Here is a 12,742-nt window from a genome sequence, read left to right as displayed (position 1 = left end):
AGGCCTATAAGCACTAATTCATTTTTTAAAGAAGTTGTTGTGTAACAAAATCATGACTTAAATATTTTAATAAAATTGTTGATTTTCTTAAAATAAAAATAAATTATCTTTTATATTTATTATCAAAAGCAAAAATTCCACCATAACTACCTCATCTAATCTCATAGACCACTCAAGAAAGCTAAATGTACAATCTGTACACATTTAAGAAAAGAACGGATGGTGGATATGACAAACACTGACATGTAATGTGATAAAATCTACCATAAATGGTAGACTGGATTCCGCTAACGAATACTTCAAATTCAATGCAACATAACTTTTGAATCATTTATAAGTAAATTGATTTAAAATTGCAAAGTTCTTATTAAAATTTGAAATGCTTCTTATATGTGTCAACTATGGCTTAGTGTAACTCCACTATTTAAGAAGGGAGGGAGAGAGAAAACAGAGAACTGCAGATCTGTTAGTTTGATGTCAATAGTAGGGAAAATGTTAGAATCTATTATAAAGGACGTGACAGCTGGACACTCAGAAAATAATGGTATGATTGGGCAGAGCCAACATGATTTATGGAAGGGAAATCATGTTTGACGAACCTTTGGAGTCTTTTGATGATATTATTTGTTTCATAAATAAAGGAGAGCCAGTGGATGTGGTGTATTTGGATTTTCAGAAGGTTTTCGATAAGGTCCCACACAGGTTAGTAAACAAAATTAGAGCACATGGGATTGGGGGTAATATACTGCTATGGATTGAGAATTGGTTAACAGACAGAAAAAAGAGAGTAGGAATAAATGGGTCATTCTCAGGGTGGCAGGCTGTCACTCTTGGAGTACCACAGGATCAGTGCTTGGGGCGCAGCTGTTCACAATCTATATAAATGATTTGGATGTGTAGTCTGAATATCCAAATTTGCTGATGATACAAAACTAGGTGGAAATGTGAGTTGTGGGGAGGATGCAAAGACGCCTCAAGGGGATTTGCAGAGGCTAAGTGAATGGGAAAGAACATGGCAGATGCAATATGATGTGAATAAGTGTGAAGTTATCCATTTTGGTAGAAAAAACAGAAAGGCAGGGTATTTCTTAAATGGTGAGAGGTTGGGAAGTGTTGATGCCCAAAAGGACCTGGGTATCCTTGTTCAGGAGTCACTAAAAGCTACCACACAGGTGCAGCAAGCAATTGGGAAGGCAAATGGTATGTTGGTCTTCATCGCAAGGGAATTTGAGCACAGGAGTAAAGATGTCTTGCTGCAATTATATAGAGCCTTGGTGAGACCACACCTGGAGTATTGTGTACAGTTTTAGTCTCCTTATCTAAGGAAAGATGAACATACCATAAATGGAGTGCAGGAGTTCACCAGACTAATCCATGGCATGGGTAGGTCTTATGAGGAGAGATTGAGGAAACTGGGCCTGTATTCTCTAGAGTTTCAAAGAATGAGAGGTGATCTCATTGAAACTTACAAAATTCTTACAGGGTGGATGTGGATAGGATGTTCCTCTTGGCTGGTGTTTCAAGGACCAAGGGACACAGTCTCAGAATAAGGGGAAGGCCATTTAAGACTGAGATGAGGAGGAATTTCTTCACTCAGAGGGTGGTGCATCTTTGGAATTCTGTACCCTAGAGGCCTGTGGAAGCTCAATCATTGAGCATGTTCAAGGCAGAAATCAATAGATTTCTGGATACTAATGACATCAAGGGATATGGTCTTGGTGGGGAAAATGAAGTAGAGGTAGATGATCTGCCATGATCTGTTTGAATGGGGGAGCAGACTCAACAGTCATGTATGGCCTACTCCTGCTCCTATTTCCAACATTCTGATGATCCAATGGTAGCATTCTCAGCTGAGTCAGCAGTTTGTATCTTGCTACTCTAGGTGAGTATAAAAATCTAGGTGGACACTCCAGTTGCAGTACAGTGGAAGTCCTGCAGTGTTGGACATGCATTCCTTTGAATGGGAGAGTTTAACCAAGGCTCTGTCTGTTCTTGCAGTGGTGTAAAAGAGCTCAGGGCACTATTTTGAAGAAGAGCAGATGAGGATTGGCCAATATTTATCCCTCAATGACGACCAGTGAAAAAGCAGACCATGTGATCATTATGGGATCTTGCTATGCACAATTTGTTCCCATATTTCCGACATTAAACATCATTGACACATTGAAAATACTTAATTGGCTGTAAAGCACTTTGGAATTTCCTGAGAGCATAAAAGGTGCTATGTAAATTCAAGTATTTCTTTTGTTTTTAGTGAATACCACTCTGCCCAGAAAACAATCATGAGGATCGCAGCTGTGAATTCCATATTTGCTCATTTGTATGATACATGGAAAAGACTGTGTGGAAATGAAGAACATTTTAATCAGGAGGGCCTGGGGTGGTGGGGTATATCCTTTTACCTCTAGCAGTTGGGTTCGAACCTTGCTCAGACTGAGGCAATATGCTTCTCTCTGATGCCTCTGTTCCTCTTGACCTTCTTAGTTGATTTATTGCACTTATCTCAGTGAAACTCAATCTTACTTGCATTATCCCGTGTCTGAATATCTTCATAAACAGTGTGCTGGGAAAGAATCCACCTGTAAAGTGGTTTTCAAACAGACCGGTCCTAAATCAGTGCCAATATGAGGTGGCAGCTTTTGGTGAAATGTGAAATAGCAGCTTAAGAATCAAGTGCAGCCTTGTTCATACACATCCAAATACTTAACATCACAGAGAAACTGGGATTGAAATTGATTTTGAGGTAAAATGCAAATCTAACAGACACTGCTCAAACTTTTGCAACCTCTGACTCCCTTATTAAGCCCCAGAATTCTAAATCTTCAGCTTCATTGCTGGAATTATATTGTCTCCTCCTTTTATTAGGCCAGGGTATTAAGGGTTTGGAACTAATTGAATAGCGGAACAGGCTGGAGGGGCTGAATGGCCTTCTCCATTCCTGTACAAGTTTGCTTGCTCTCTGTGTCTAGCAGCTTTGCTTTCATACTGATGTTGGGCTTGAGTGATATAACTGAGGTGTTAACACTCAACCTGCCTCTGGCGGTGGAACAGGCTCATAGGGACCTTTCACTCCACTTGGCTCCAGTATCCCTAAAACTGGAATGAGGCTGTATTTAATGTTCACTCCAATGTAAGTGCAAAACCAGCCCACTTTGCCCTGACAAAGCAACTGGAGTATAATACGTCCTTTACAGTGAAGTTTTCCTGCATGACAGCTCATGAATTTCTATGCATTAAGATGGGCCGAACAATAAGGGTGGGCAAATGGAGAGGTGGGAGAAATCTCAGCACTGATATGTCCTATCCACAACTCTCTGAACTTTTTGAGCGGGAACTCCTGGGTGAGGAACTCCACAGATCCCCAATGCTCTCTCCTGGGCTGGGCAATTGAAATTCGAACCAGATAGAAACCAAGCAAAGTAAATAAAGTACAAAATGTTTGTGGATGCTGGAACTCTTGAAGTAAAGTCGATTCCTGAAGCGTTAGCTCTGATTCTCCCTCCACAGGTGCTGTCTGACCTGCCGAGTATTTGCAGCATTTTCTGTTTTTATAACATTGCTGCAGTGCTCTCTGGCTGGAACCCATGCTCCAGTTGTTTGACTGAGGGCAGTATAACTGCAGCCTAAGCTTCATTTGGGCAACTTCTGACACAAGTGTCATTACAAGTTGCACCTCTCCTGCCTGGTTGAAATGGTGCTACATTGCAGTGGCACCGAAAGTACCAACTTTGCATCACAGAATCACACAGTGCAGAAGAGGCCCTTCGGCCCATTGAGTCTGCACCGACAGGTGAGAAACATCTGACCTACCTACCTAATCCCATTTACCAGCACTTGGCCCACAGCCTTGAATGTTATGATGTGCCAAGTGCTCATCCAGGTACTTTTTTAAAGGGTGTGAGGCTAACCCGCCTCCACCACCCTCCCCGGCAGCGCATTCAAGACCGTCGCCACCCTCTGGGTAAAAAAGTTTTCCCTCACATCCCCCCTAAACCTCCTGCATCATTGTGCATTGACAGACCGTGACTTTGCCCCCGTGTTTTGTCAAAGTTGCGAAACGGTACAAATTGATACTTGGTAAACTGAGCAACGTTGCGCCACGCTTGCCTATCAGAGGGAAGCGCAAGTATTGATCAAGAACCATATACAGAACCATGTCCACTGGCCAGAATACCCAGGCCAGTGTGATCTCAGGTTATACTCCCACCATCCCGAATGCAGGGCAGTAGAGCACTGCATCACAACAGTCAAAATATCCGCTTGTTGTGTTAAATAAGAACACGAGTCACTTGCCAATCCTTTCACGGACAACATCCAGCAGCAGTGTGTAAAAGAGTAATCTTAACTTTTTTTTGCCTTTGGCTTGTTGCGTTTCCATCCGCTGGGTTGATGCTATTACTGATCGGCTCTGGGGGCTGCACCAATGATCAGGCTGGTGATCCGGGATGGGGAAACAAACCGTCTGAAGCCACTTACCCAACCCACCGCGCCCCCCAACATAAAGCGCCGAGTGTAAAACCGAATCACAACCCGAAACGAACCAATTTGTCGATTTCAAAACGAAATAACTTTCATTTCCAAAACGGTAAGAAGTGATCGGCGGATTCTCCCAGCCAAAGTAGAACAAGCCAATCTGCACAGAGTAGGTTCAATTCTTTGAGGATAATGTGTAAATATAATCTGACTGCACGAGTCGACTTTTTTCGTACTTGTTAAAAAGATGTGTTTATTCTTCATTCTCGTAAAGTTTGGGACGCCAAAGGCAACTGGTTATAAACACGGAAAGTCAGCATACAGAATTGGGGCTTAAGTGCAATAAATAAGATGGTTAATTGGACATTTTCCAGTTTAAAGGAAAACTAGCCAGTGTCCTTCTATCTCATCGAGGAAGGTATCTGCAGTCACAGGACATTTAGTTGCAGTGATGATGAGTGACACAGGGTAGGGAGATAGCTACATAAAGGTGATAGATGGTCAGTCCTCCCAAATCCCTAACACTGAGGTTGGAGCTGAGTGAAATTAAACGATGGACGTTGTTTAAGGTCAGAATTGAAATTGAAATTGCAAACTTCGTTCAATGTTGAAGCCGTTTCATTAAAGATCCTGAAACCAATTAGCAACATTTAAGCTAAAATTTCCAGACTTGGCAGAAAAGACGGTGGGTCGGAGTGGGGAGTGGGGATGGGGTGGCGGGGTGCCTGGGGTGTGTTGGGGCGGACGGTAGAATTCAAACTGGAAACGTCTCTTCCAATTGCTTCACATCTTCTGCCGACACATAAGCGAAATTCGCTAACCCTGACAATTAACCAGCGGAGTAGCCGCAGAAAACAGGTCCCATTTCCAGCACAGAAACAGGCGGAACGCTATCTTCTTGCCTGTTACTCGCAGCAAATACGCGCCAAACTATAGCCTTTATATCAATCCCCCAAAGTACAGTGTGACTGGGGGCAAACCCCCGCTTTACTAATTCTCTCTCTCTCTTTACCTGCACCATTTACTCCACTAAGGTCTTTTTGAAATTTGACAACCTTTAAATGTGCGCACGTGTCAAGTCCAGTTTTTCTGCTCCTTCGCCAATCCTTCAAATAAACCTCATCACAAGCACCATGCTGCTCCTGTCCCCGTAAATTCCGGTCTTAATCTTCAGTTTTATTCCCTTTTAAACAAAGCAAATGACCTCAAATGATTTCGAAATTATCTTAAGGCTTCCAAATTTAACTTTCCGATTTGCTTGTTTTTAAATAAATTTCCGCCCTTTTTTGAGAGACCGAACTTCTAACTTTCTCCACTTTTTCAAAAAAATTCAAAAGTTCAACTGACTGACTTCAACTAAAACGATTTCGGAAGGTTCAACTTGTGTTTTCCTAGGGGAAATTGTAATTAGATAAAATCCTGACATATTCGGTAACGTTAGGTAAAATGTAACAAACAGCTCGAACACCTGACCTACTCCGTCCTCTCAGTCAGCGTTTCCCTCTATTATCGTTAGGCTCTTTCTAAAAGTGACCCAGCATCGAGTCCAGTCACACCTCGGAGGAATTTAGCGAAGAAAGGTGCGGTGTAACTTGGCGTGGCGGGGCGGGGGTGAAGACAATACTATTTAAAAAAAAACCGCATGTATTTTCCTTCCATATTGATAATGCCTAGCTGGGTTTAAGAGTGACTACCAGAACAGGGCAGATCATTACCAAAAACAAATCAGTTTTTCTTCCTCTTACTCTATTAGCAAGCAGTATGATGATCGTCTTTAAAACAATAGAAAATTACACCATATATAATGCGTTCTTGTGATCTAAAACCACAGTGAAAAGCACACTAACACGTTTGATATCATATATAATACATAATATAGTAAAAGATATTGTCTTTCAGTAACTATTCTTCATCTTTACTGATTAATTGACTTTTCCCTAAACTTCCCGTGACAATTTGCAACTTCAGTTATGGCTATAAAGTTGCAGGACATAAGGGGCAAAAAAAGGAAAAACGTCTCCATGTTATTGGACCAGCTCCTACCTTTCCTGGAACGGCTCTTGCTTAATTTGCCAAGTGCTATGAAGGTGGTGGGGGTGGCGGGGTGGGGGGGGGGACATTTGCTGAAAAAAAAGTGACCATTATTTTACTTCCACGTACACACCGATACTTAGGAAATCACAAGGATGCGATTAGGCAGGGCGAAAGTTCACACTTCCCAGGCCCACAACCCCAGATCATTCCAGCAATTCGAAAATACCATTTTCCATGCCGAAATTACTATTTACGGGAGCTACGGGAAAAATAAATATCCATGCTTCTCACAAGGCAGCTTCAGGTAAATAATTAGTAGAATTAGTTTCTACGCTGTAACCATTCAGTTTTTGGGACTTGGAAAGAGTGACATTTGCGAATGGAGCTGCGGCAATGTATTATGAATAGGTCTCATTTACAGCTCAATACATTTCAGTTTGCACATTACCTGCAACTACAAACTTGCAGATCTATTTAGTAAATTACTGATACAACATCAGCGCTTTAATGATTGTGTTCCATTACTTAGAGAGTATCCCTGCACCACAAAGCCATCACCTCCATCACTTAGTTGGTTATATATCTTCAGCAAACTCAAACTTTTTAACGAGTGCGTTGAGCAACTTCACGTTTCACAACAATTGTTTGCTTCTAACTTTTGCTCTAAGGTTGCCCTCCTGACACTCGAGTTAGCTTTCACCTGCTTGAATGAAAACAGATCTCGGTTGTCCTAGGCAAAGCAAATTAACGAGATCGCTGTTTAACTGACCGTCGGATTCCTGGACCGTGTGAAAATTAAAAGGAAAACATGTCAGGCAAAAAGTAATCGTCTGCGAGGGGAAAGTTCATTAACGTTTTAAATGGCCCGTTTACGCGCTGCTCGCTTCTTTAATGGATTGCGGTCTGTCACTTCGGAACTGATGCTTCTCTCCTGTTCTCTCTGTGTTGTTTTTGTTTGCCAAGTTAATAGTTTATAATATATTTCATAGTTTAGAATATGTTCCCTGGTCGCAAATGACCTGTGCACCCATCAGTAGTGCGCGTTCTCAACTAAGATGAAGTGACAGTTTGATGGTTGGCATTTTCTGGAGTAATATTGCACGGTGAATAACGAACACTGTAGTCTGGCTATTCCACACCAACCCATCTACAAATCAACACCCAATTTGACATCAAACCACGTTGCCCCCCATGTCCCGAACATTATTACAATGACAATCGATTCTTTTTAGAGCCCCGCTTTTTAAATTTACGCCCAGATTTCACCCCATTCATTTTCGGTCACTTGATATGTTACTGACAACAGTAAATGAAGTGATGGATTGCCGAAATAAAACCGGAGATGTCATATTTGTTTTCCCAAAAAAAAATTCAAGCAACGATTTAGATTCTGTTTTGGGATCCCAGCAGCGGATTGCATGAAAGTTAAATCTGACAAATACTCTGATAGTAAAGCAATTGTTCTTGCCCCCCCACCACCCCCCCAAAAAAAAAGAGAAAGAAAAATCCACGGCGCTTTCTAGTTTTGTTGCAAGAATATTACAATCATTTTGATCCCGGACAGTCAATTTCGTTCCCGTCCCGAATACATATATTTTTTAAAAATGTAGGTGGCGCCTCGTTCTATTTGTCATTTCGACTTACTGATCTGATCCGCGGCCTCCATTATTGCAGGACAACCTCTTCAGGAAAAATAAAGAGAAATTCTGCTTAGATTCGCACTGGCGTTTTGGCTTGAGTCGAATGACTCAGAAATTTGCGGAATTAGGGATGAATTACCCCCACTTCCCCACCTCCCCCCTCTCTCTCCCCCCCCCCCACCCCCCCCTCCCCACCCCCACCACCCCCACCACCCCCACCTCATCTCCCCCTCCTCCGCCCCACTCCCTCCCCCAGTTTACTCTTCCCCCTCGCCAACTAATCGGCGGCTGAAGCACAACAGAAACAAGCGTGGACGGTGGGGGGTGGGTGGGGGTGTCTGTCCCATGCAATGAGGGAGGGCGGATCTGATCCGAGTTTACAGTAGACTCCACCTCTCCGCCGTATTTGAGGCTGAGAGCCGCCAATCCAATCCGACACATGTGCCATCGTGTTGCCGCTGCTGCAACACGCACATCTCGCCCATCCCATCATTTGACAGCCTCAAAACAATCACCCTTCAAGACCTCTGAAGAGTCTGGAAGTTTGACCGGCGGAGGAGACTCAGACGCCACCGGCCCTTGGGAATATTGCACCGGAGGGGGCGGAGGAGGAGGGAGGGGTGGGGGTGGTGGCGAAACCGATTCATTCAGACGGGAGAAAGAGAAATAAAACGATTGATTCGTTCTGGTTGAAAGAGTGTGCGGATACCATGGGTTCCGACGTGCGGGACCTGAACGCCTTGCTGCCGGCAGTCTCCACGCTGACCCCGGGGAACAGCAGCTGTACCATGCCGGTGAGCAGCGCTCCCCAATGGGCTCCGGTGCTGGACTTTCACCCGGGGGCTTCTTACAGCGCTCCGATCGGCCACCCGTCTTTCATCAAGCAAGAGCCGAGCTGGAGCGCCACCGAGCCGCACGACGAGCACTGCCTCAGCGCTTTTACCGTCCACTTCTCCGGCCAGTTCACCGGCACGGCTGGGGCTTGTCGGTACGGAGCGTTCGGGGCTCCCCCGCCCAGTCAAGCGCCTCCGAGCCAGGCGAGAATGTTCACCAACGGCGGCTACCTCAACCACTGCATGGACACACAACCAGCAGCCAGGAACCAGGGTAAGAGAAAGAGAGCCGGAAAAGAGAGAGAGAGAGTGAGAGGAGGGAGAAAAAAAATCCTCCTCTCTCCTCTCACAAACTTTTAAATTAAACCAGCAGCAAAACTCGGTGAAAGTACGGGTAGGAACGTTAACTGTGTAGGTCTGTCAACAAAATAATCCTTAAATGTGCTTCGCGGCGATTTCACTTGTTAAATTGGTCCCTCAGTCTCTATCATGGATGTGACAAATAAACTAAGGAGGATTTATTCAATAAGATTTGTTCAAAAAGCCTTGTTAACGGGGATTCAGCTCCAGCAGTGTAATGGTTAATGATGTGTATTGCAGGGCATATTTTATTTTAAGAAGCTGAGATCGGCACACATAGGCTGGGAGATCCATAGCAAAGTGTGTTAATAGATCGAAAACTCCAGTTCACGGCTCTCCAGACGCTTCACACAGCGAGTTACTTTCTGAAGTGGCGCCACTGTTACTGGACAAGCGTTGTGTCCAGTTTTAAACTCGGACCTGGGCTCATTATTTAAAGGAAAATATATTTTTTTCAGGCAGGATTCTGACGGATTGGATAGACATTACTCTAACTCGAATTTCACACGGCCAGCCTTTATTTAATCGCATTTTGAGCCGAGCGTTGCTCCTTGTTTGCATTCTGTTTAAAGGGTTTTCCAATTGACAGGGAGGGGGGAGAATAGAATGAATGTACGCTTTTTCGGAGGAGTTGAAAGATAATTGTCAGGGAGAACAATGTCCTTGTATGTGATTGTAAACTTCATTGAGATGTTCATAGAGGTGTGTAGGCGTTTGATATCAACGGGGAAATAGGCAATTTATGAACCCCTAGCTAAATGTATACTTCCTCCGTGTATGTAGAGAAGCAAGTTGTGAGATTGCTTTCTACAGGCTGAAGTATCAGAGGATATCAGGAGAATGTAATGAATTATAGGCAATCCCCCTTTCTGGTCCCCGTGTTGCCATTTATGTCGTATTAAATAGTCGCTCGTGTTTCATGCCTTGTACTGGCAGAATCTCTTTTCCAAAGCAAAAGTGGCAGATGGGCGAAATAGCAGAATCTGAAATACTGGACAGAAAATTAACAAGTTTTCGCTGCGTGAAAGCGTGTGTATTATATTGAAATCGAACAGAAACATCTGATGCACTTTCGTTATCTGATACATGTATTACCTTCAGGCAACAGCAATGCTTTCATGGGATTAGTTCATTTTTTAAAGGAAAATATGCGTAATCTTGCTTTAAAGGTGCAACAGTTTGTGTTAACAGGCCAGCGCGTGAAATGAACTCAAGTGGTTGAAAACTGAAAGCAAATGAATGGGAAATGAGCTGAAATATAAAAACGACTAAAAGCACAAGTCATTAGTGTTAGTGCAAGAATCTCTTTCCCCGTTTGTACAGAATCATTGGGCACTAGTGGTTGCTGCGTTGTAATCATTGCTACATCTTTCAATGCTAAACTGGAGATGCGCGCACTGTGGCGATTAAAGAGAGATTCTCAAATTAAACTGTGTATATTGTTTCTGAATCTTGGAGATAGTTTCACTGTCATGGTTAATATAAGGTTTTTTTTCGATGGAGGATCTCTGGCGAAATGCTGCTGGTTTTTATTTTAATTTAATATCTCTTGCAAATTAATCTTTCACTTTTCTTTGCAAGTCAACAGAAAATTGTTTAGTTTATATCTATCTATCTATATATATATATAATAACGCGGCCAGCGGCCTTCGTTCACAGTTTTCACAGGGGGGGAAATGTCCAGAATTAGTGATGTATCTCTCCCCGTGAATATTGCTGTCAAATCGATCGGGGAATCCTCCTTAGGGAGGTCGAAATAACTAGCAAGTCAACAGGATTCCGACTTGCATGAACGAACTGGAAACGAAAGGGCACCCAGGCTGCCTGTCTTTGGCCTCGGCACAGCAAGGTGGAATTCACCTGCCCGGAATTTGTGACGCCCGGGCAGTCGCTGCATTGCTGGACTTACTGAGAAATCGGGGATCTTCCTCCGCCCCCGCCTCCCCCCTAAGGAAATGTACATTATTTAGGATTACGATTTGCGCCTTTATTTAGTGACACCCCCCCCCCCCCCCCCCCCCACCACTGCGTGTTGGTGAGTGGCAAGGGCTGGGAGCATCATCGCCGGCAGAGACTAGTTGGGCCGAATGGCCGCCTTCTGCGCAGTAGACTCTTGTTATTTTGTCAGGTACAGGAGTAAGCTGCAGCGTGTTGAACGGAGGAGGGGACTTTTGGTGTAAACTATCTCAAGGCTGCAAGTTGAGCAGTCTGACTAGATCTCTGATCGTGGGAAAGGCACTGCCTTGGCTCAAAGATTACTTTCTGCCAAGTCTAGGCAGGGAAATGTTCAAACGGGGCATCTCTGAGCCAAGCACCAGCTGTGCTCCTCTCAAGGAGAGTCTCCAAAATTTGCACAAATGTTCTCTCTCCGAGCAGAGTGTCCAATTATTTTTCAGCACATGCTTATCGATTCCTCCTTAGGTTTTGCTTTTTGACATCCCGATAAGACCTTTAATTGAAAAAGACCTTACCATCTTGTTCAGAACCCAGAAAGGGGGGGGGAGGGGGGCAAAGGGGCGTTATCACATTCCAAAACCGTGGGTCCAGCAAATACCGGAAGATCCGCAGCCTCAAAAAAAAAATTGCTTTTGCTTTCAACAAACGTGAAGGTCATGGGCTGATTCGCTATCGCCGCTAAGTGAATAGACTCTGTGTATTCTGCGCTGCATTTTCCAATACACTGGACTGAGAAAAGAAATGCTACAATTATTCCCCAAACTAGACTAGATAAAGCAATCGTTGAAAAAGAAACACACCACAGCTATTAAACAAAGCTGTGTTGTCTATTAAACCGTGTTACTTGTTGAATGATTCATTGCACAGGAAGATTCAAAAACGCTTTGAAAATCCATTCAGGGAATAAAACTGCATTATTATTAAATATTGAAATCACTATTGGGGAAGGAACCTCGAAACAGGATAATTTCCCGTTTTACCTTGCCCTGATGTTGAACGAAATGATGGATAGACCTTAAAGATTGTTTGCCCAATATAATTCCAACCTCCCTGTTTTGCAGTTTGGGTTCGGATAATTTTCGACCTCAAATTTCCAAGTGCGGTTGAAAGTGATTTTAAAAAGAAGCGTCCCGGACCTCATTCGTTTCCAAATCCTATTGAGAAACTTGCAGTTGCACCATGGGTTACCTCGAATTTTTTTTATATATAACTAGCCAATTATTTATGTTTAAGGATTTTCACAGGGAATTCACGGAAATAAAGCTGTATTTGCCTCTGCTTTCGTATAATCTAAAGATGCGTCGGTAGATTTTGATGCCGAGACGATTGATATTCTGATATAATGTTTGGAAGTTCATTAATTAGTCTTAGTGAACTTTACTGTTGCTGGATATTTTTTCTCATTCTGTTTTATTCTCAACTTTTAAAAAAAAAAATTTTGAAACT

General features: G+C 43.3%; 1 protein-coding gene across 4 annotated transcripts in view; it reads left to right on the top strand.

Moving 5' to 3' along the window:
• The first annotated feature begins 8,586 nt into the window (after positions 1-8,586).
• The window catches only part of LOC144684963 (Wilms tumor protein homolog), a 72,777-nt gene continuing 68,621 nt past the window's right edge, over positions 8,587-12,742 (top strand). For all 4 annotated transcript variants that reach the window (XM_078549435.1, XM_078549434.1, XM_078549436.1 and 1 more), the window contains exon 1: positions 8,587-9,254. In XM_078549435.1, coding sequence (XP_078405561.1) covers positions 8,858-9,254 — 397 coding nt within the window. In that variant the 5' untranslated portion in view covers positions 8,587-8,857. The remainder of the gene's footprint in view (positions 9,255-12,742) is intronic.

The sequence above is a fragment of the Cetorhinus maximus genome, chromosome 9, assembly GCF_964194155.1.
Source record: "Cetorhinus maximus chromosome 9, sCetMax3.hap1.1, whole genome shotgun sequence".
NCBI classification, from domain to species: domain Eukaryota; kingdom Metazoa; phylum Chordata; class Chondrichthyes; order Lamniformes; family Cetorhinidae; genus Cetorhinus; species Cetorhinus maximus.
Note: the sequence above shows the minus strand (reverse complement) of the source record. Positions and strands in the feature narration are given on the sequence as shown.